Consider the following 23,121-nt stretch of genomic DNA (forward strand, 5'->3'; position numbering starts at 1 on the left):
GAGATAAGCTTCTACTTAAGACATGCCAGGATTTTTAGATTAGTGTCAGTAACAGCAGGAGCATGCAATTGTTCTAAATATGCGCAGCTGCTGAAAGCTGCTTTCGTACATTTTTGAATAATGGCTCTTCTTCCTTTACAGAGACAATTCTATCTCTTAGAACCTGGCTGATAGTAAAATAGACCAATGATTTTCAAACTTAATTTTCAGTCTTTCTTATCTTCATTCCTGCCAAATGTTAGTGAAGATGTTGTAAAAATGTTCTCTACACTAGTCTAAAGCAGAGACAGGGAAACTGTGTCCATTCAGATGTTGTTCAACCACAATTCCCATCATCCATGACCTATGGCCATACTGGCTGGAGCTGATGGGAGTTGCCATCCAACATCATCTGGAAGGTCACACGGGTTCCCCATCCTTGATCAACACCAGTTTTTTGGTGGTGGTGTTTTTTTAAAAAAATGCATAGGATTTTTGTTGTTTTTAAATTACCTAGTGGAGGAACAGGTAGGGGGTTCTCCACCATACAAGTAAAGTAATCTGGGACATGGAGGCCCCTATAAACAATAACTCAGTGTAATCTGCCTCTGCTCCTTTATATTTTTCCTTTGGGGTGGGGGAACAATCTTCATTCCATTGGACTTCTGTGTTGTGGAGTGATACACACCCACCCGCACACACTCGACCATACAAGTTGCAGCGTCGGCATGGTAAGTTTCTGAACCAAGCATCATTATTTCTGATGAGATAATTGTAAACTCTGTCTTTGGAGCATGCTAGGCTTTTGCTTGGTATCAGTGTCGACATATGATCGCGTTCTGGAAACCAAACCCATGTTACAGTTTAAGAAGATGACAACTTAAATGCTTGAGACAGTATTTTTTGTGCTACTATGGTGTGAAGCTGTTTCATTTCATCTTCCCATTAGTGGGAAAATAAGTGTGGTGAAGCTGATGTATGTATTGGCAGAGGGATGTGACAGATCAAAACCAAGCAGGTAGGATTACTTATTGTCTGTCAGTGACCTTGTGTTGAAACCTCCTTGCTCTCTTTGTTTTCATTGGGGATCAGTCAAAAGATGTGGTGTGCAGGTATACTGCAGCTGAGAGCTGGGATATCCTATCTTTGCCACACATACGAAGTACAAGGCAGAATATCCAATAGCTGCTTCCTTATCAGTCTCTGTGGAAGAGTCAACTGTATCGTGGAGCATCCTGATATATCAACTCCAGCCAGTGGTGTAGTCTTTCTATGTGCAAGCTAACCTAGCATCCCTGGGTTTACACAACATAACAACCCATGGCTCAACAACAACCCACACTCAACCATACTCAACTTTGAGTGTGGGTTGTTGTGTTGTGTGAATCCACTCACGGTGTTCCTCAAGTCCCATACATCTACTTGCAGCCCCTCTAAGAATCATCACTCATGGGCAGATAACTTACTTACTTATAATAGCAGGAAAAGAATTCCCAGATGCTACAGCCATAATTTCCCGGGGCCAGTAAGCAGCCTTCAATCTAAATGGGGGACGAGGAAGATCTTAGCCACAATGCTCTTTAAAGAAAGCAATTAAAGTTTGTTAAACATGATCATGGTTTGTAAACCATGAACAACCCACACTTTACCTCCCATCAACAAACCATGGTTCTCCTCATGGGTTGTTCATTCTTAACAGGTTTGGTTTGTTAGTGTTGCTGGGTTCACATAACAACCCATGTTTCAACAACAACCCATACTCAGCCTTGAGAGTGGGTTGTCATGTTGTATGAATCCAACCTATAAATGCGAGGTGGAATCCTAGAGGGAAATGTAAAAGATCTGGAACAGTCCTGATACTAGTAGAATTAAATCGAATAACTTTCCAAGTGCTATTGCAGAGGGTGTTAAGAGAACCATGACTGATTAATAAGCTATCAGTGAATCATTTCACTAGTCATTGGCCTGTTATTCTGGAATGGGGTGATAACCTAAGGGTGACAATAATCAGTTAATAGTTTTAGTATTCAGAACCTGTATTATGCAGGAACCTACATAGGGTTGGATCCAACCTGTGGAGCAGATTTTGGGAATTGTTGCAGGGTAGAGGTGAAATCCTTTCTGCCAATAGTTTCTATTTCATTGTCAGATACCCAGCATTGGATATGACCCCATAGTGTTTTAGAAATTTTGTTGGAACTGTATTGGTGGGTTTTTTTCCCTTTGATTTAATTAATCAACAGTACAAGAGACTTGAAAACAATCATGACTGTTGCTGATTTAATGAAACACACACATGGCATATGAAAAGGCAAACAACCAAAGGTTGTCCAGCTCTACTGGAAAGCAAAACCCAAAGGCTGAACAGTTTTTGCTAACGTGCTGGTGAATTGAAGGTTTAATGAAGCCTAAAAGTTTAATTTCCTTAGCAAAAGCTGTAGTTAATTAATTGGTGGGGGGCACTTTTAATCAGCAAAAGCAATTGTTAATCAGTCATGCTACGAATTGTTTCTATTTGCCAGTCCTTCTGGTTCTGTTGTATAACTGTAGTAGGGTATTCAAAGATGAACCATTTCCATCTAATAGTGAAGAGTTACTTTTAAATTTATATTACACTTCCTTCTGTCTCTCAAATTAGCAACTAGATTCAGGTTTTGGTCAGATGCAAATGTAAATGTAATTGATTAATTGGTCACTAATCAACTAATGTTTCTTTAATCGGTTGATCAATATACATAGTGCTTTATGGAGTTTCATAAGCAACCGTCTTTCCCTAGTCCCTTAAGGAGCTTACAATCCAAATTCAAGGTTCTACTGTTAAAGGAGGCCTGGAAATAATTTTAGACTTCGATTTAGAAGCAGAACATTTGGGGAATATTCAGTGAACAACAATGTAGATTGTGTGTAGCTTTATCTGCTACCGTGTTGATGACAACTGTATACCAGAAAAAAAATGGGAACAGTTGAGTACTTTCACACAAACAGACCAGAAACTGCTTTGTGTTAATAATATGACAAGTGTGAATGGTTCTTGGAACTGCTAAAATAAACTAGCCTGATTCCTATTGATTTATAGTGCACTTCGAGCCTAGACCTAAATGGCCAATAAAAGCAGAGTGGCCATCTGTCCCCTTAATTTAGAGAATAACCTTTTATTTCCTTGTTTTTGTCCCTTAAGGTGACCACCTCACCCTTACTTTATTCGTCTGCTCCCTAGGGGGACCACCTGCTCCTTTTTTTAAGGCAATCATTTAAAGAACTTTGTTAATGTATGGAAGAGAATAGTTCTTCAAGGATTATGTTTGAAATATCCTTACTGAGAGGGAGGCAGATGTTAACTGCAGAAGTATTGTCTGTTTGCTGACTGTAGAGCTCATGTAGGGTAATGGCTAAGAGCATCAGCTATAAACCAAGAAGTCCACGGTTCAAATCTTGCCTCATGCATGTATTATTATTATTATTATTATTATTATTACATTTGTATACCGCCCCATAACCGAGGCTCTCTGGGCAATTTACATAGGATAAAAACACTTAAAAACAATATTAAAAAATTTAAAATCATGAAAACATACAATTTTAAATCACAAAAACATATAAAAACAAACCCAGGCTAATTACATATTGTTAAATGCCTGAAAGAAGAGGAAAGCCTTGACCTGGTGCCGAAAAGATAACAATGTCGGCGCCAGACGGGCCTCATCAGGGAGATTGTTCCACAATTTATTTATTTATTTATTTATTTATTTATTTATGTATTTATTACATTTTTATACTGCCTAATAGCCGAAGCTCTCTGTGCGGTTCACAAAAATTAAAACCATAATAAAACAACCAACAGTTTAAAAACACAAATACAAAATACAGTATAAAAAGCACAACCAGGATAAAACCACGCAGCAAAAATTGATATAAGATTAAAATACAGACTTAGAATAGTAAAATTTAAATTTAAGTTAAAATTAAGTGTTAAAATACTGAGAGAATAAAAAGGTCTTCAGCTGGCGATGAAAAGAGTACAGTGTAGTCACCAGGCGGACCTCTCTGGGGAGCTCGTTCCACAGCCGGGGTGCCACAGCGGAGAAAGCCCTCCTCACCTGCCTCACTTCCTTTGGCAGGGACTCACAGAGAAGGGCCCCTGTAGATGATTTTAAGGTCCAGGCAGGTACATATGGGAGGAGGCTTTCCTTCAAATAACCTGGCCCCAAACTGTTTAGGGCTTTGAATGTCAATACCAGCACTTTGAATTGGGCCTGGACCTGGACTGGCAGCCAATGAACTTGTAAAAGGACTGGCGTAATGTGGTCTCGCCAGCCAGTCCCTGTTAATAAACGGGCTGCCCTGTTTTGTACCAGCTGAAGTTTCTGGACTTTTTTCAAAGGCAGCCCTATGTATAACACATTGTGGTAATCCAAACGAGAGGTTATCAGAGCATGGATAACTGTAGCTAGGCTATCTCTGTCCAGATAAGGGCATAATTGGTACATCAACCTAAGCTGACAGTTGGGGGGCCACCACAGAAAAGGCCCTCTCTCTTGTTGCCGTCCTCCAAGCTTCCCTCGGAGTAGGCAACCTGAGGAGGACTTTGAATGTTGAGTGCAATGTACAGGTAGGTTCATGTCAGGAGAGGCGTTTCATCATGTACTGTGGTCACAATTAGTTTAGTGACTTCACAGATGCCACCTTTCTCTTAACATCAGTCTTCCTTTTGCAGTATAAGGATACCAACATTACTTAAAGGCTTTTTCTAAGGCAGCCTTCCCAGAACCTGAATACATCTAGCTGTTTTGGCTTTCAACTCACATCAGCCCCACTCAGCATGCTCAGGGATGATGGGAGTTGTAGTCCAAAACATCTGGAGGGAACCAAGTTGGGGAAGGCCGTTATAAAGTTTTTAGAGTTACTGTACAAAGAGTACTTTGATACCTTTAAATGTGCTATGTAAATGTTAAGTATTGTTACTTACAGATTTTGGGAAAGAAAAATAACATTCGTAGGCACTCATGAAAACGTTATGCATACAGTGGTTGAACTAGGTAATTTTAAACCCTATTGTTTATAGTCCTCAAGGAGATGGGGCTTTACATGGCAATGTGCATTACTATAGTTTGAAGCATACAACTAACATTTTTCTCCCACCTAATGCTTTAAAATTGTTTCTACATTCCTGATATGTTAGAGCAACAAAACTGTTTGCCAACCTTAAGTAGTAGTAGTAGTAGTAATAATAATAATACTCTGTGCAGTTTTGCATTTTAAACTCAATTAAATCATAGCACCACCATGACTACAGGAATAAAATGGAGTTTGTTTCTGCACCTGCCTCTGTCTGTGTGGTCATTGCGTGTAGGGAGGGCCTGGACTTTGGCCCTAAAGTTCAAGCCTAGCTGCACAGTTGTATACATACAATTTCTCCCAGTTTTATATAATAGTCAAGCAGCACCCTGCACACATGTAACAAAACCTCAATGGCCCCTTCTAAGGAAAAGTAACTTCAAAAGGGGTGTTTAATCATTTCCCTTTTTCTGCTTCAACATAGTTCAAGAAACATCTTTATTCTCACTGATGCACACCTAAAACTCCACCACGCAAAATGCAACTGGGAAGAAATTGCAGCAGAAGAGAAGCCAGTTAGAAAGGGGAAAACTGCTCCCTTGGAACATCTTTTCCACTCCAAATTTCCTTTTTATCAATAGTTGTCCAGATCAGGCCTGTTCTCCCTAGTGGGGGTGGGGAGAGGTTTTGGGATCTGGATCAGAATCTGAAGGAGGAGGAGGAAGATACCAGCCAAAACAGGAAGTGGGGGAGAAAATTCTCTCAAGACTCTTCAGGAGTCAAGGATGAATCTTCCCAAGAGCTTATCGGTCATGATGCCAAAAGCTCAGAAACTATTGTCCTCCCGCCACTGGGAACTCAGCCCCTGTCAGAGGGTGAGGAGACTTCAGAGTTAACAGATCCCAGAGTCTGCCGTAAAGTCAAGCTGGTGGAGTTGAGAAAAAGAGGGAGGCAGTCCCTTAGAGAAGCCACTTACCGAGAGGCTTCTTAGAAAAGCGGGGTTGTCATTACACATGGACTGTTGGCATTACGTTAGCATCATTTCAGATGCTGCAGAAAACTGTTAAAAAGGTGTCGTCTCAAGGCGGTTTGGGAACTGCCAAATCTGATGCCATGTACTATATCCTTGTTGTGGGAAGTGGATATATTTAGATTATCCTCTCTCTACATAATACTAGGTTACTTCAACAAAATAACATGCCTTTACACAATCAAATTGAAGGGTAGTGATGAGAAGTGGGTTTTGGAGAATTCCGTTGGGAAGGAACGTTTAGTGAACTGTAATGGAGATCAGATTCTGAAGTGAGTTCATTTCCCAGACTCTGTGTGTGTGTGTGTGTGCTTCATTATAGTATTCTTCTTTGAAGTTGCAGATCGTGGATCAAAACTTGTGGCCGATTCACTATCTGAAACAGTTGTTATGGTTTGAGGCTATTCTATCCCTGTGGGAACTTGCTGGAAGGCTGGTTTTTGTGAATCACAGGATTACTACAGCCAACACTTCATGCCAGTTATGACACCACAGTCCTTCAGAGTAGCCCAGATGAATACGGCAGAAATGTATTTTAAGATACCCCTTCAAAGGAACCAGCACTACTCTTAATCCAGACTTGAGCTGTCAAAGTATCAGTGGGATTTCTTTGAACTCTAAGGTACTACTTCTCTTTGACATGAACTGTCAGCGGAAACACTGAACTGTTTGAGAGTTAATTTCTGTATGTTGCGGTCTTGAAGATGTCTTAATGAGTGCTGCACACATATGTTGTTTTTAAATGGATACTGTTGATTTTATGTTTCTGATTATTTTTAAATTTTGTATACATTTTTTTTAATGTTTACTGTTTTTAACTTTTGTAAACTGCCCAGAGAGCTTCGGCTATTGGGCAGTATAAAATGTAATAAATAAATAAATAAATGAAAATAAATACTTCTCCTTCATGTATTCTTCCAGTGAGTAAAAACAACTTTCTATAATATTGCGCTGTGCAAAATCCAGCATATGGAGTTATATTTAGGGTGGGTGTGGGGCGAAGAGACAGAGAAAATGTTTTGGCAAAATCCAGAGTGGGACTGGAATACTTTTGAACACAACCACAGGATCCTCTACAGAGGCCTTGGAATTTAAAAGTGGCACACCACAGACTTCCAGTAGGCTATCTGTTGGATTTCATTGTCCAGATCCATCCATTCTTTGCCAGTTTGTATCCTTCGCTGTTTGTAATGAGCTGTTTGTAGCGAACCTTTCTAATAGATTCAGTGCCTGGCCTAGCTGTACTCTCCTCTGGCATGGTGGTCAAGGTGTTTTATCTGTTGTGTTTGTTACTGCTGTTGGTCTGAATGTCTTTAAAATATTTATGATGATGATGATTTCTCTTTGTATTGCTAAGTATCAGCTGCTTTCCATTCTTCTGGATGAAGGGCTCTGTATTTAAGACTCCCAAATGTAAAACAATTGTATTAGACATTAGTGAATTATTCTGTTTACCTCATTGTGTATTTAATCAAACATGGCAGTTCCCAACATTTGAAAAAGATGCACCTGGGGAAATAATTACATTTTTTCTTCCTCAGCACAAAGGGCTTCTTAAAATCTTGTTTATAATGGGCCATATGCTTCTAGCAGCAGCAGAGAGCTTCTTGGCAGATCCCATTCTTTGGGCTTTACCTCATTGGGAGTGGTTTAGTTTGAACTTCAAACTTAATTGGTAGTCAGTTGTTGAAGATCTAATTTCTTTAAACAACCCGGCACAAAATAAGACCTACATAAGACCTAAATATTTTTAGGGTGAAGAATGCCTGTAAATTATTTAGTCTTTTACTTTTGTAAAGATATGCTGTGACTGCCTTACTGGAGCTGAGGTTCAGAACCTGTTTTAAATTCATACGCTCAAGCTGTAAAATATGCAAAGAAACATAATGATTGGTACCTCTGAGCATGGACACGTGAGCATGGACACATGGCATTCCTGATCACCACATATTGGGAATTGTGGGAAGGGCTTCCATGGGTGAAGGTGTGGCTTCCAGACACCTTTTTTCAATAGTTTATATATTTAATTTACTCCCAAAAGAAAATTATATAAGTTTTCCTGAATGTGCTTCTCTAGACACATGTACAAACTTGTGTATGTTCTGAAGTTACACTTTCGTTAAGGACCCTTTTGACTTTGACAATAAGACGTCTGGCAGGAGGAACCCAATGACACGCACATACATTGACTTTATTAAACACATACAAGAATTTAAAATGTACACTCCTTAATCAGGGAAATTAACTCGACAGAGTGATCATGAATCAAAATTAATATACCATACATAAACATACAAGAAACTGAGAGAACCGGATTATGGGGAAATTAGCTTAGTTCTCTCGGGGGCCAAATCTGCATTCTCGTGCTTAAAGTTAGGCCAGAGACATGCGTGAACAGTCCAGCCTAAATAGGGATGGACTTCTGACTGTGAAGAGGTCGAGAAGTGGGGATTAAGTATATTACAGTTTCTAACACTCTTGGGAAAGAAAAAGGTTTGGGGTTTTCTTTAAGTGACCACCTTCCTGGCTGCCAACTTTCTCAGGAGCCTACAGTGCCTGCCCTACCTCCAAGCAGTCTCATAATATAAGGAAACCTTCAAAATAAACATAAATCCAAATGACAAGAAAGCACAGTACATGTCATAATCAAAACTGAACTGTCATTAATTAAGATAGTTCTTCATAGAATTAGCTATCATAGAAAAGTCAAGTCCTTTCAAAAATAATTATAATAGCTATGGGGTACAGTAAATATTTGCTAAGAATGAGCTTTCTAATATTGGATTCTTTCTCCCCTTGGAGATCCACTTACAATATATTTGTAAGGTTTCTGTATTTTGGACACCTTTGGGTTGTTATGAGATGTCTGTTCTACTGTGGTCTTTTTCTCCTTTTTCACCTGCTATCCACATTCTTTAAAACATGAAGGGCATGTTTACTCTCTCGACTTGTTTTAAATGGCAAAAAGTGGGATAATCATGGAGACTTAAGAATTAAACATCACTGTGGAATGAAATACATTTGTGTAGACAAATGGGGGTTGTTGTCTGAATTCTTAAATAGCAAATCTGTTCCTGGTCTAGTAATTGGAGCTTGAACAAGGCTAAGAACCAAATCCAGTATAAACGTATTAATTTATCCCTCTCAAAATTGACATAAGCAGCTTGCCAAACAATGCACGTGCCACCACAATAGTTGCATTTTATTGCTGGTGGAAGGAGATGCCAGGTTGTGCAGGCTTTATTTGAATAATAGCATACAGTATATTGTTTCACAGTTCCGACAGCTTAGCTTAATTGTTGCTCTTGCACCCCTAGAATATTCATTTGAAAACATTAGCATAGAGGAAGGGTGAAAATGCACAAATAATGTCAACAGAGCAATATGTGGTGGTTTCAGTCAAAAGTGAACTACTTTAATCTCTCTTTTTTGGTGTGTCTGTGGGTGATAATATGCAATGGTTATTCCCTGCTTCCCCAATATGTGTTTTTAGACTTGATATGGGTACTGTTCTGATAAAGTTGTTGTTGTTAATTTTATTTCTATACTGCTCAATAAAGTCTAATAGAATTTTATTTCTTCTAGTATGTGCAGGAATTTATCAGATTTTCTACGCCCATTGTCCTTAACTCCAGAAAGGTTTATGTAATGGTAAACATTGTTGGGCCCAAAGATGAGTAGTGAGTGCTGAAATGAATAGACTTTCCTTGCTTTTCAACTCCTCTATTCCATTATCTTTTTGAGACCGCTGCTATCTCAACAATTTCTTGGAATCATTGAAGTGATTGTATATTCACCAACAGTAGCTCGTGTGATTATCTCCTGTAATTAGAAGAAATTCAATATCCCATTGATTGATGAATGGGTTAATAGAATGTAGGATATGGCATGCATGATTAAACTGACACCTTTGGAAATGAGAGAACAGGAAAATGTTTATACAAAAACTGAGGGGGTTTTGTACTGTTTGGGGATAGCAGATTCCAAGGCACTGTGAATCCACGTATATTTTTTGACATAATTTAACTGTCCAATGAAAATATTGCAGATATATATTGCTCATTGCTTTGTGTATACTTAAAAGTCCAAAAGTGCATGTGTGTGTGTGTACATATGCACATAGACACACATTATTTTTTGTGAGTTTTTATTGATGGAATTTAACTTATGTTTCAAGGCATAACTATTAATTATATTAATACTAAAGTCTAAATATGAGAAAACCTTCCCCCCCCTAATGTCAACATATATAAGGCCTCAAAAGTGAAGATACAAAATACAGGGAGATGAAATGGCTAATTTATGTAAGAGAGGTTAAAAGATAAGGATAAAACCTTTAGTGTGCAATCCTGTGCATGTTTAGAGAGAGAAAAGCCCTACAAGTCCCAGCGTTCCCCAGCCTGTCATGCTGGATGGGGAATGCTGCATGTTGTAGGACTTTTTTCTATCTACTTGCGTAGGATTGCTACTTAAGAACCTCTGCTCATCTGTTTTATGACTGGTCTATTGGGTTCTCTGTTAAGGGGTACTTAGCCAAACGCTTCCCCCGCAGGAAGTGGCTGTGATGGGATATCTGGTTTGGAATATCAACACCGAAACCCATGCAAGGTTGCACTCAAGTCCTGTTAATGTCAGTGAGACTTGGTGCACCAGTTAGTTTCGGTAGGATTTGGATTGGACTTTTGGACTGATAAGAAGCTTATTTTCTTGAGCTGCTGCTTAAGGCGTGATCTATAAAAGTGCTGTGTACCAATACAGGGCCCTGAAAATCACTCAGCCTGGTTGTCTAAAGCCTTTATGAATGGTAGGAGCAGTTGCAAAGACCCTGGTGGAGAACCATAAATCAGTTTCACCTTGTTCCTTGGATGGGAGATGGTGTAATTGTATATGCTTTTGCTGCTCAACATTGTTCTAAGCACGCTAAACCCCCCAGCTATAGTTTCTCCAGCTATATTCCCTTTCCTTTCTTTTACTGAGCAAATAGATTCCAGAATATCAAGAATTTGACTTGCCATAATATAAGTTTCCCAAGTTTTATGAACTATCATGACAAAAAAATAATTAAAGAGGATTTTTGAATCCCCAGTTTACACAGAGGAAAGGAGAAAGGGATAAACATGGTATTTTCAAAAGAAAGAATGGTCTCTTTTAAAAATATATATATTGGTAGGAGATCACAGCAGAATGCATTGAGAATGATCTCAGAGGGTTTGGTTGACCACAGAATCCCATGAAAGTCAGATGATTCTTGTGTGTGAGAGTGTATGTGTGTTGCATTTAAAATCTCTTTCTATCCATGGAAGGGCGGGGGAGGGGGAGAAACTGTTTTTCTAATTGACTGAATGTCATCTGCCATTTTCACAGCTCTAGGTTCAGTTACATCCTTTCTGGTCTGTGGACTTTAAATAAAAGATGGATTGTTTGATAAAAGGGGTCAGGATCTTTTCAAACCAGCAGTTTTCAAAATCCTCAAATCCTTATCAGTGATTCTCAATGGGAAGATCAGTAATGGTAGCCAAGCTCCTTAATGGTAGCCAAGTATTTCTATAAAAGCTTGTTTAGTCCTGCCAGTTCTCCCTTGAAATACACAGCTCCAGGCGATTGCTGAATCTGCACTTTGTGTTTATGCAGAGCAAAGGTTGGCCCAAACAGGTGTCCAAACCATAAAGCACTTCTAAAATTTCCCCGCAACATGCAAAGCTTGCACTGCAGTTAAGAAGGACTTTCTTGGCAGACAAGTCAATGAGGAGACACTTCCGTGATGCTAGAAAGTTTAAAACCCCATGTTCTAATCTAAAGTAGAGGATCTGTTAAACTTTTTTGTAGGTTCTGTTTCTGTGTTGGCGGGGGGCGGAATAACTATATTCAAACTTGCTCAAATGTAAACAAAAGAAAGCAGGAAAATATATATTTATGTCTTATATGTATTTATATCCCACCTTTCTGCACTAGGCCCCCATGGCTGTTAATAACAATAAATAATTATAATACAATGGAGTACAATCTCAAAAGAACCTATCAGAACATACAAAGAATGCAGATTTTTAAAAGGTAGAAAAGAAGATGAAGCTAAATCATCAATAAAAGAAAGAAGACAAAATCATTCCAACAGGTTGAACAATTGTCTTAAAAGAAAGAAAGTCTTCACCTGTCCGCAGAAGGCTATTGGAGGGGAGGCTAGATAGGAAGAGAGTTCCAGAGCCTGGTGCAGTCACTGAGAAGAACTTCTCATGCGCCCCCACCATGCACACTTCTGAAGTTGGTGGGACATGGGTAACAATTTCTCCTAAAGATCAAAGTTGTTTATATTGGAGAAAGCAGTTCTTCAGGTAACCTGGACCTAGGCCAAAGTCAGCCCCACATAAATCTTAGAATCACAGAATAGGTAGCTTGACCGATACCTCTCAGCCTTGCCCAATCTGTCTACACGGCTGTTTAAGATCCCTTTAGGTCTAGATTTCATTATTTTTCCAGCATCAGAAGTCAACATGTATGGATTCAGAAGAGGACATTGGAACTCCTATCCCTGGCCCATTCTAGGCTCATACAAACTAGATAGGATTGGGAAGAAGACCCAGGGAGTAGCTTGCTTATGATCCAGCTATTGCTTCTGTCTGTGTCTCACTTTAAGAACCATCAGCTGGTGCAGCCTTCCTTAATCTGGTGCTCTCCAGATGTTTTGGAATGCAATTTACCTGGATTCCAGACTTTTGGCCATGCTGACTGGTGCCAATAGGAGTTGGTCCAAAACATCTGGAAGGCATCAGGCTATGGAAGGCTGCACTAGGGCCATAGCTGAAGTAACTGAATCGTACTTGCATTAGAAACCAAACTGCTATGTGTCCAAGGATTTGATGTTGTCAAAATGCTTCCTTTTTACTACCACCTGAAAAGAAAAGTTAATATTGGAGGTTAATAGATAGGCTAGCAAGTTCACTTACCACAGGGATATTGCAGCACCAAAATGAGATATTAGTGCCAGTATTACTGGGTTTAATGCATCAGTATACACTGGTAATGAAGAGAATGTAATTTCAGGCTTATTTTTTTATCTTCCATATTTTTATAATGATAATCCATTTGTAAAGAGGCAGCATAACACAGTAGCCTCTTTGTTTCTCAGGCTGAGTATTAAGGGATTTTTTTTAAGAAAAAAAATATTGTCTGAAAACCAACAGCCCCTTCCCTCCAATGCTATCTCCTTTGACAGATTTTTGGAAGCTGGAGGTAAAGAATTTTGTCCTGTTCTTTTATCAACAGATCTGTTGGAATTTGCATGAATACCTTAAAGGGAAACACTTGAACAGCTAACTCTTTTGAAAAGGAGCATTGTTTGGCATTTTGAAACCAGAAAATACATTTTGTGCAGGTTCATGGCTTTTTAGTTTAACATCCAAGAAGAAACGGGACCTCTAGTGTCAAAAGGCCAAGTAAATATTTACACTTTTTACAAAGTATGGTATCCATTTATTGAATTAATGAATGCTGAGAAGAATACATAACAACCTCCTCCAAACAGGCTCTAGCAAATTTTTGGGGGTCATATTTTGCACTAACTTGTAGATTCTTTTTTTTCTTTGAACCTTCAGGAACATGAAGTCATCTAAGAAAGCTTTTCACGGGGAGAGCTAGTGGAAGAAGGACTTCTGCACCAGAAATCTCTTTTCTTCTTGGATATATTATATCACCATTCTAGTGCCTCTTTGGTTTGTCATTGGAAACCTGCAAGTCAGAAGACATGTCTATTGCACTCAAGCAAGTTTTTAATAAGGACAAGACATTTCGACCCAAACGGAAATTTGAACCTGGGACTCAGAGGTTTGAGCTCCACAAACGAGCACAGGCCTCACTGAACTCTGGGGTGGACCTGAAAGCTGCTGTGCAACTGCCCAGTGGAGAAGATTTAAATGATTGGGTAGCAGTGCATGTGGTTGACTTTTTCAACAGGATTAACCTGATCTATGGAACTATCTGTGAGTTCTGCACAGACAGAACCTGCCCTGTGATGTCAGGCGGTCCAAAATACGAATACCGGTGGCAGGATGATCTAAAGTACAAGAAACCCACAGCATTGCCAGCACCCCAGTATATGAATCTTTTGATGGACTGGATTGAGGTCCAAATCAACAATGAGGACATATTCCCTACTAGTGTAGGTAAGTTTACACTTGTGTCTAAGAATGACATGCTATTCACATCCGATGAAATGGGCTGTAGTCCATGAAAACTCATGCCAGAATACATTTGTTAGTCTTTAAGGTGCCACAAGACTCATTGTTTATGGTATTCACAGGTTCCTCTTAAAACTTGTTGAAGATGTCAATTGAAACTTTGAATTTGTTTTCCTGTTTGAAATTCTAGTGATTTTAAAATTTGAATTTATGTCATTTTTGCAACCTATGGTGGACTGGATTATAAATAACACTGGCCTGTGTCCTTTGGGATGTTAAAACCCCAACCACATTGTAAAAATAAGAAACATGTGTAGCTTTATTTATTTATTTATTTATTTATTACATTTATATACCGCCCCATAGCTGAAGCTCTCTGGGCGGTTTACAATAGCTGTGTGGTGCTATTTCTGTGATCTTTAGAACTTGTATTCTATGGCATAGGGCAGTATCTCCATGTCACAGCACACAGACCACTAGCTCAGTAGAAACAAGCAGTTCCTAAAATAAGCACTGAAAAGAAAGGCAGTGCTCATTTCCAGAACTGGGCAAGCAGATCCATCAATTATTATTATTATTATTTATTTATTTATTTATTTATTTATTTATATAGCACCATCAATGTACATGGTGCTGTACAGAGTAAAACAGTAAATAGCAAGACCCTGCCGCATAGGCTTACATTCTAAGAAAGTCATAGTCTAATAAAGTCTAAAGCCAGCCCCGTGGGTAGGAAGGAAAGGAAGGGAAATGTAGGAACATCCATGCCTGCACAGAATAGGAGGTGTTGGGAAACCATGCCTGTGAAGAATATAATAGGAAGTGTGTTGCTGTATCCCTGCAATTTTAGTTCACTCTAGCAAAGGTGGTAGAGGCAAATGTGGTTACCTATTGAAAGTGGGGACTCTGATCAGGCCTCAGAATCACTCTCATCAGGGCCAAAACAGACATTACTTTCAATGCATGTTTAGCAGCGATGTTTTCTTTCCATTTTTATTCTAGAGTAGGTTCAGGGGGCTCAGTCCAGATCTTAAAAGTCCCTCCCCCCCACGTGTCCCAATCTGGATTGGCACTTGCACTTGCGCTTAAGTAAAAATAGGGGAAAGTGTGGGGAGGGGAGAGAGAACTGTTTGCATTTGTGTTGTACCCCGCCTCGATCCAGAGGGAGAGGCGAGTAACAAATAAATAAAATTATTATTATTATTATTATTATTATTATTATTATTATTATTATTATCTGCTTGACACACATTTTAAATAATGTTTGTTTTGGCCCTCAAAGGGTCTTGTGTTTCTGTTGCAGCCTTGTGTGAGGGCCAAAACAGACATGAATTTAGCAGCTTCTATCATTCTTTCATTTTTATTTTAGAGTACGAAGAGGGAGACCAGTCGAGATTCAGATCCTAGCATGGAGGGTAGAGGGAATTTTACTCTAAAAACAAAAGAAAGATGTAAATGCTAGATGTGGATTCAAAGTCCTGTCTGCTTTGGCGCTGAGCTTAAAGCAGGGAATGTGTTGGCAGGAAGCGATCTTCCTGTATGCTTTTTGAGGAGAGGGAGAGTGTTTGGCATGGAAATATGTAGCCTGAACCTGTCTGGTCTTCCTAACTTTGGATGCCGGAGTGGCTTTGTTTCCCTTCTGGGGTTGAGCACCACAGAACCACCCTTGAAAATATCGGTTGACAAATCTTGGTCTTTTAAGGTTCTGTGTAGCCCTTGGCCTTTTGAGCTTGTAGAAAAGGCAAGTTGCTATTAAAAAAGTGTCTCATTAATTCTTAGAGTAACCTGCTTTAGGCTCTTGTTTCCTTATGAGTTCTGTGGAAAGAGAAACATTCCCAGATTGGGGGGGGGGGGCTCCCATTACCATAGTATATTAATGCTATGATGAGATACACTAAGGCTAGTAATATTGTTACTTCAGAACAAACCTTAAAGGTACAGGGCTCCTTGTTAGGAAATCCTGACTGGTCAATGAGGTCTAAGAGCAGGCCAGGCGCTAGCATGTGGCCTACTCAAGCAAATGCTAGGCCCTGCCAGGTCCACCACTGCTGCCACCACAGCAGATGTTGTTCAGCTGGTGGCAGCAGAGATTGTGGGGTTGGATGAGCCTGGAACTCCTGAGCAGAACTTTGCGCCTGTATGGCACATTTGAAATTCCTACTGCTGCCATCTTACTATGCTGCCCCCACTTTTGACATGTGTACATTGGGGCCAGTATAATGAAGTCTTTGTTCACCCACATCCAATGCCTCATCAGCATCTTCCAGAATCTCCTTGGCATCAGTCTTCCCTGCCTTCCTCTGTCAATACATCACAGATAGGTCATAATGGTGGGTCTAAGCCTCCAGTTGCATTGTTGAGTGTCTAGATACTAATGGTAGATTTAGTTTCTACTGCTGTGTGCCTGTTAAGTAAAGCATTCCCCATTTTGATTTCTTTAGAAGTGTATTTTGTATGTGCTGGATTTATGCTGTTTCCATTAGCAAATGAATTTACAGAAGAACAGCTAGGATGGAATTTTCAATGACTGGAGAAACTAGATGTTTTCTGGGTTAATCGTATTAAATCCACCCTCTTTAATTTTATATGCGTCCATGCAAAGTATTTAGAGAAGGATTTCAAGAAATGCAGTTAAGTAGGGATTTGGTTAAAAAAGCTAGTTGTCATGGGATGGAAAATAATTTCTAGAAGATGACAAATATATTTGGATGAATAGCTGCCCCTTCCCATTCTTTGAAACCCCCACCCCAGCATTTTTATAATTGATATAGTATGGAATACATTACAAGTGGAAGCAGTGGAATGAAAATTGCATTGATAACAATTTAGACTAAATCTATTGGCATTTTGTTTTACAGTGGATCTTTTTTAACTGTCTGGCCACATATTAGGTAGGAAATTGCTTCATGATGATGATGATTTGCTTTGTATAATCCCTATTTGTCCCTTCTTTTTTGTATGAGGTTGAAAGTGTGTGTGAGAGAGAGACAGAGAGAGAGGGAGGAAGATGTTTATTCTTTACATCACTTCTTGCTATTTGGGCACAAGAATGAAAGCACAAGTCCACTCTTGTATCTTGCAAGCTAGTACATCACCAAAATAGTGGCTGCATTCGGACAATACAGTAGTCATAGTAGGTTAGTAGTCAACACCATGATTGATTTTTGAGGGGGTACTACCCACGCAAAATGATTATAATCAACCGTGGTGTGGATTAAGGCCAGCACTGAGTTGACTATTAGTCAATGGTGTGTTTGATTAATGCATCCATGCCCACTCCACCCCCAGTCCTCTGTCCAATCAGCCATTGTGAGTTCTGCTGGCTGGACTAGAGCAGCAGCTGCTGCTTTTTTTGCTCTTGTCAGGGGACTCCATAGTCACTGAAAATAACCAACTGTATGCAACGAAATAGTCAGCGGTGTGTTACACACGACATGATAACCAATGGTTGTTAGAATAATCAACTCTGCACAGCATTGGTTGTTTGCGTTGGTTATTTCACCTGAGTAACCAACCATGGCATGAAAAAGTCCTGACAGACAACACAATAACCAACTGTTGACTATTCAACCCGCTGTTGGTTATCATGTCATCCAAACCCAGTCAGTGTTGGTTATAAAACAGTGTTGGATCAGAGATGAAAGTGGGTATTCCTCCTACCATAAAGACTGATCTCTTCCGGCAGGCCTACCCAGTTGAATTTTAAATTTGCCTTTTAATAATGTGCTGCTTTTAATAATGTATTAGTTTTAAATGTTTTAATTAGTTATATGATGTTTGCATTCGTGTTGTACCCTGCCTTGATCCAGAGGGAGAGGCGGGTAACAAATAAATTATTGTTGTTGTTGTTGTTGTTGTTGTTGTTATTATTATTATTATTATTATTCGCTCCTAAGACCTTGGAGAGGGGCCTCACCTGAAGCTCCTCAGGCTGGATGGGTAGGCCTGTCAGGCTGGATTAGGTTCACAGGCCAGAGGTTCCCCTGTTCTGCTTTATTTATTTATTTATTATATTTCTATACCGCCCAATAGCGAAAGCTCTTTAAAGCAAATCTTTGTGAAGAAAGGTGATGGAACATGCACGTGTAATGGCAAAATTTAGAGCTAGTGCAGTATCAGGCCAGGGCTGGAGAGAGCCGAGTTCAAATCCTCACTCAGCCATGAAGCTGACTTTGGGCCTACCAGCCAGCCTCTCAGACCAATTTACCTCACATAATTGCTGTGAGGATAAAATGAGGTGGAAGAGAAAACTGTGTCTGCTGCTGGTTGCTTCTTGAAAGGAGAGGCAGGCGAAAAATGAAATGAAGTCACAATTTCAGATCACTTCTGTCTCTAGGAAATGCTTAGAGAGAAAACAAAGCTTGTAAAGGGTTGGCAAATACTATACAGATGTTATAATGAGACTGCATGTCAAAACAGTATTGTTTTCATCTGCCCTCATATGCTGCTCCTCTTCTTCAGAAGTTAGCATACATCCCTGCCTTACGTGGGCTGGTTGATGAGCCAGGCCCAAAACGAACAGCAACAGCTTCAAAATTGTAGCCTCCCTTTTGCGGGGATAATTTAACAGCCTTGTTTAGTTCCACTGTCTGTATTGAACAGGGCTGGGTATAGAACTTAGACCCGGCTTTTCTTATTTAGTGATTGCATTTCATGGCAATTTTGTTATATTTTATTGTTTAAACTTGCAATATACAATATTTTTTAAATGTAACTCCACCCAAGCTCTATACCTCATCTGTCAACAGAAGGGAAAGCTTTAGAAGTAGTCTAGACATGCTTCAAGCTCAATTACGATTAATTAGTTAGTTGTCAACATGTAGGAGAAGCTTGTTGAGGGTCCCGTACTTTGTTCCACTTCATCCTGTTATTTTAATCTGTGGACATTACCTTTTGCTGCTGGCGGAGATGCGGGTTTGCATTTGTATGGGCTGGATGAAGAATTGGTGTGATTCTAAACAAGGTAGGTGGTCTTGAGGCTTTGAATATTTATGGCATTCCAGCATATAAATTCAAAACCACTCAGTAGGGATTAGTTACCCTTTTACACAATTTTAACACCCTTTTGAACATACAACTGATGGGAGACCCTTTAGTTTAGGTTAAACCGAAGGCGTTTTTTCCCCTCTTTGCATTTTGTTTTCATTGGATGCTGTATCAAAGCATCCAAGCTGCAGTTTGTAAAGGAGCCCAAAGATAACAAAAAAGCACCTGTGGGACAAAGCTGTTTTAAGTTTTCCCCTACCCAACATATTTATTTAGTTTGCCTGATGATTATCATTTGATTATCCTCTAGATACTTATTGAGTTTCATTAGACTGCAAACTCTTCTGCAGCAGTACTCATGTTGTCTTAGAACAATCCTTGCTTCAATTTGGCACAGTTGTTATATGCCAGTATAAAATTAAATGTAATTGCCAGTCTAGCAATATGTTATGGGTGCAGGGGACACACACACATGCACCCCCACTCAGGGCTCATCTACACTAAGCAGGATATTCCACTATGAAAGTGGTATATAAAAGGCAGGAAACACACTAATGCTTTATAGTGGTACTGAAGTGCACTGACAAGTGTTGGGGCCCATGACACATCTACACCAAGCAGGATATAACACTATGAAAGTGATATGAAAACGGTATGTGGTATGTGTCAATGGGCACCAACAGTTGTCAGTGCACTTCAATACCGCTTTAAAGCAGTAGTGTGGCTCCTCTAGAGATGTAAAATTTCCGGAAATTTTGAAGCCATGGAAAAAACCCAGTTTTTTTCCAGGGGTTTTCAGGGGGGAAATGGAAATTTTCGGAAAAATTGAAATATTGCAATATTAGCACTTTTTACAGATTGAAAGTCAGTTTGTTACTTTAGTAACATAAAATGTAATTATGTCCAAGTTGGTTTAGCATAAAATTATTACATTTGGTATATTAAAAGTACAGTGTATTCAAACAATTATTACAAATTTAATTTACTTTTTTTACTTTTTTTGGTAACAAATGGAGCTACAAGATCCTGAACTGTTAGGAACACCTGAACTGTAAGGAACTTCTTTGGTTCTGCCAGTTTATGATAAGCAGGCAAAAAATCAATTTAAAACAACAACAGAAGAAACCACCATTAGTAACAAAGAAAATTATTTATGTTTCCGCTAGTCCTCCTGTGTCACGACATAAAGCACCCATTCCCATAAAAAGAACTGAGAAGAAAGGGGGAACCAAGATTCAAGGACTGTGAATGAAATTTAATCAGACTCATTTTCTGACCTATAGCTATCACTGTTAGTTTCAGTCTCTGCTTCAATGGCAGTGCCCCCTAGAGGCAGAAATGCATCTTGCTCTTGCATTTGAGAGTTGTAGTCTCAGTTTGCAACCTAGGACTTGCTTGTCCTTGGTGTACAGACATTATAATAATCTGATACTGTACAGTTTTTAGAAATCATTTGGAGAAGTAAATATCTGAACACCTTGTCTTAAACATTTTATTCCTCATACTAAAATAAAACATCCCGTAATCCGTTTTTTCAATTTTTCGGAAAAAAACAAAAAGAGGCTTCAGAAAAAAATGGAATAAAACCTCCCCCCCCCTTAATTTTCCTGTTTTTTCCCCCAGGCCTTCGCATCTCTACTCCTGCCTTTTATATACCACTTTCATAGTGCAATATCCTGCTTGGTGTAGATAAGCACCCTTACACAAAGTATTCAGAACTACTGAAATGAATGCAAGATATTGCTGGGCTTTTAAGAAATTTCATCAAATTACATTGGGTCTGAAAAGAAATTCAGTTATAAACAAGCAAAAGTTAATTGTTGGATTGCATTGCAATCTTTGTGCTTTTCTAGTCTTCTTAAAACTTGAACTCAAGCATGTAATTTAAAAAAAACCCTAAATGAATACATACCACCTCCTGATGATAAAAGTATGTGATTCCTTATGTTTTGAATTTAAAAACATTCTGCAGTCTCTAGTCAGACAGTTTAAATTACTACAGAACGTTGTGTCCCAAACCCTAGCTCACAAATCCCACTGAAATTATTGCCTCAATTATTACCACCACCAATACATTAATTTTTTATGCATTTTTTCCTGTCATGCTAGAGAAGTGCATGGAATTTATAGACAGAGTCAATAAAATTTGACCCTCACTGGGAACAGTTCACAGGCGCACTGTGACAGGAAATGCAAGCCTGAGATCATGTGTGCAGATGGGATTATGGGGAAGGAGAATTGGCGAGGGCTACTTTCCATTGACATCAGCTGGAACAGAAAAGCCATTTTATATAAGTTAAGAGACCCATGAAGAGCCAATCCTAAGGTTTGTCTGTCTTAAGACTTGTGTGTTGGGGGAGCAGGGAATGTTTGACTCACCTTTGAGCTATACGCTCAGGTTAAAATATTAAATTTAGGCCAAGTAACAACAGGACAGAGGACAAGATTAAACCCCCAAATTAGGCAATTCCGCATTGTGTTCCATGCATGGCCTGTCCCTTCTGTGCTTGTAAGAGGCATTTCCACTTTGCTTACAAATCAGGAAAGCTTGATATTCTCTTTAGGAGTATTTATTTTGTGACATGATATTGTTTGTAATCTGCTCAGAGAACATCTGTTATTGGGAGGATTAAAAGTACAATAAAATAAATACATTCTATTTAGCCCTGCTTGCGCTGCGGGTTAACTCATTGCTATTTGTTGATGGTATTTATTCACGACATTTGGTTCTAGAGGCATTCAAGATGCAGCTGGATAGCCATCTGATCATTTATTCTCAACATATTGCCCTTGCCCTCACATCTTGCTTGTGCATTTTCCATAGGCATCTAATTGGTTACTGCAGTTAACAGGATGCTGGACTGGATAGACCTTTGGTCTGATCCAGCGGGGCTCTTCTTATGTTCATAAGAATACTGTCTCCTTTATTCCTGACACATATTGAGATAACCCAAAATAATACCCTATATATGTGTTTCTGAAGTCAAGGAGTGAGTCTATTAGCGTCATCCTCTTGAAGTATATTTGAGAATATTTTAATTCCCTTGACTTCTGAAACATTGAGGAACATTTCTTATCATCAGCATGGAGTAAAATTGTGAACTGTACATCCCTTGAGAGAGGAATTAAGAATACCATCTTTTTCTACACAGCTGGTGCGGTACGTTTGTTTTTCTTGGACGTTCCTTACAGCTGTTTGACTCCTCTTGTTCCCTTGATCAAGGATGGTATTCAACACATCAAGATTTGTATCACAAGCAATTTTTTAGTTCACCAATCAACACTCAATCCCTTGTGCATTCTAATGCCTGACAGTGCTAGGTTAGAATGTCCTTTGCCCATGCAGTTTCTGTGAATGCTTTATGTTTGTGAAAGGCCCCTTCCCAACTTCTATCCAACATCATGTTTCCAAACAACCTATCTTAGAACAAGGAACTGAATTCACTTTTTTGGTACAAAGTTGAAACTGTCGGAGTATTTGTACTGGTTACTAAAGTCCAAATATTAGTCATTGATTAATCCTTATGCCTAGGTATAATCAGTTTCAGCAGCAGCCTCACATGAGCCCTCTGAATTTAGTGGACCATTTTTTTTCTTTGTTTCACTATATAAACATAAAGCTTTTTCAAATGCAACACTTCAGCCTGCTGCATGCCAAATGTTTGGTGGGTTTTTTGTGGGTTTTTTTTTGGGGGGGGGGTTGCCACATGAACACAGAATTCATACATATGAAAAATAATTGATTAAAGAGCTGAAGCAAGAGCTTCATACCAAATCAGACCATTGGTTCATTTAGCCCAGTATTGTTAACACTGACTGGCAGCAGGATTTCAGAGTATTTATTATTATTATTATTATTATTATTATTATTATTAGCATTTTTATACCACCCAATAGCCG

General features: G+C 39.1%; 1 protein-coding gene across 1 annotated transcript in view; it reads left to right on the forward strand.

The window, feature by feature from the left end:
* Positions 1 to 23,121, forward strand: part of MOB3B (MOB kinase activator 3B) — a 112,646-nt gene that overhangs the window by 31,439 nt on the left and 58,086 nt on the right. The window contains exon 2 of the mRNA XM_063129208.1: positions 13,654 to 14,220. Within this exon, the coding sequence (XP_062985278.1) occupies positions 13,803 to 14,220 (418 nt within the window). The 5' untranslated portion in view covers positions 13,654 to 13,802. The remainder of the gene's footprint in view (positions 1 to 13,653; positions 14,221 to 23,121) is intronic.

The sequence above is a fragment of the Elgaria multicarinata genome, chromosome 6, assembly GCF_023053635.1.
Source record: "Elgaria multicarinata webbii isolate HBS135686 ecotype San Diego chromosome 6, rElgMul1.1.pri, whole genome shotgun sequence".
In the NCBI taxonomy this organism is placed as follows: domain Eukaryota; kingdom Metazoa; phylum Chordata; class Lepidosauria; order Squamata; family Anguidae; genus Elgaria; species Elgaria multicarinata.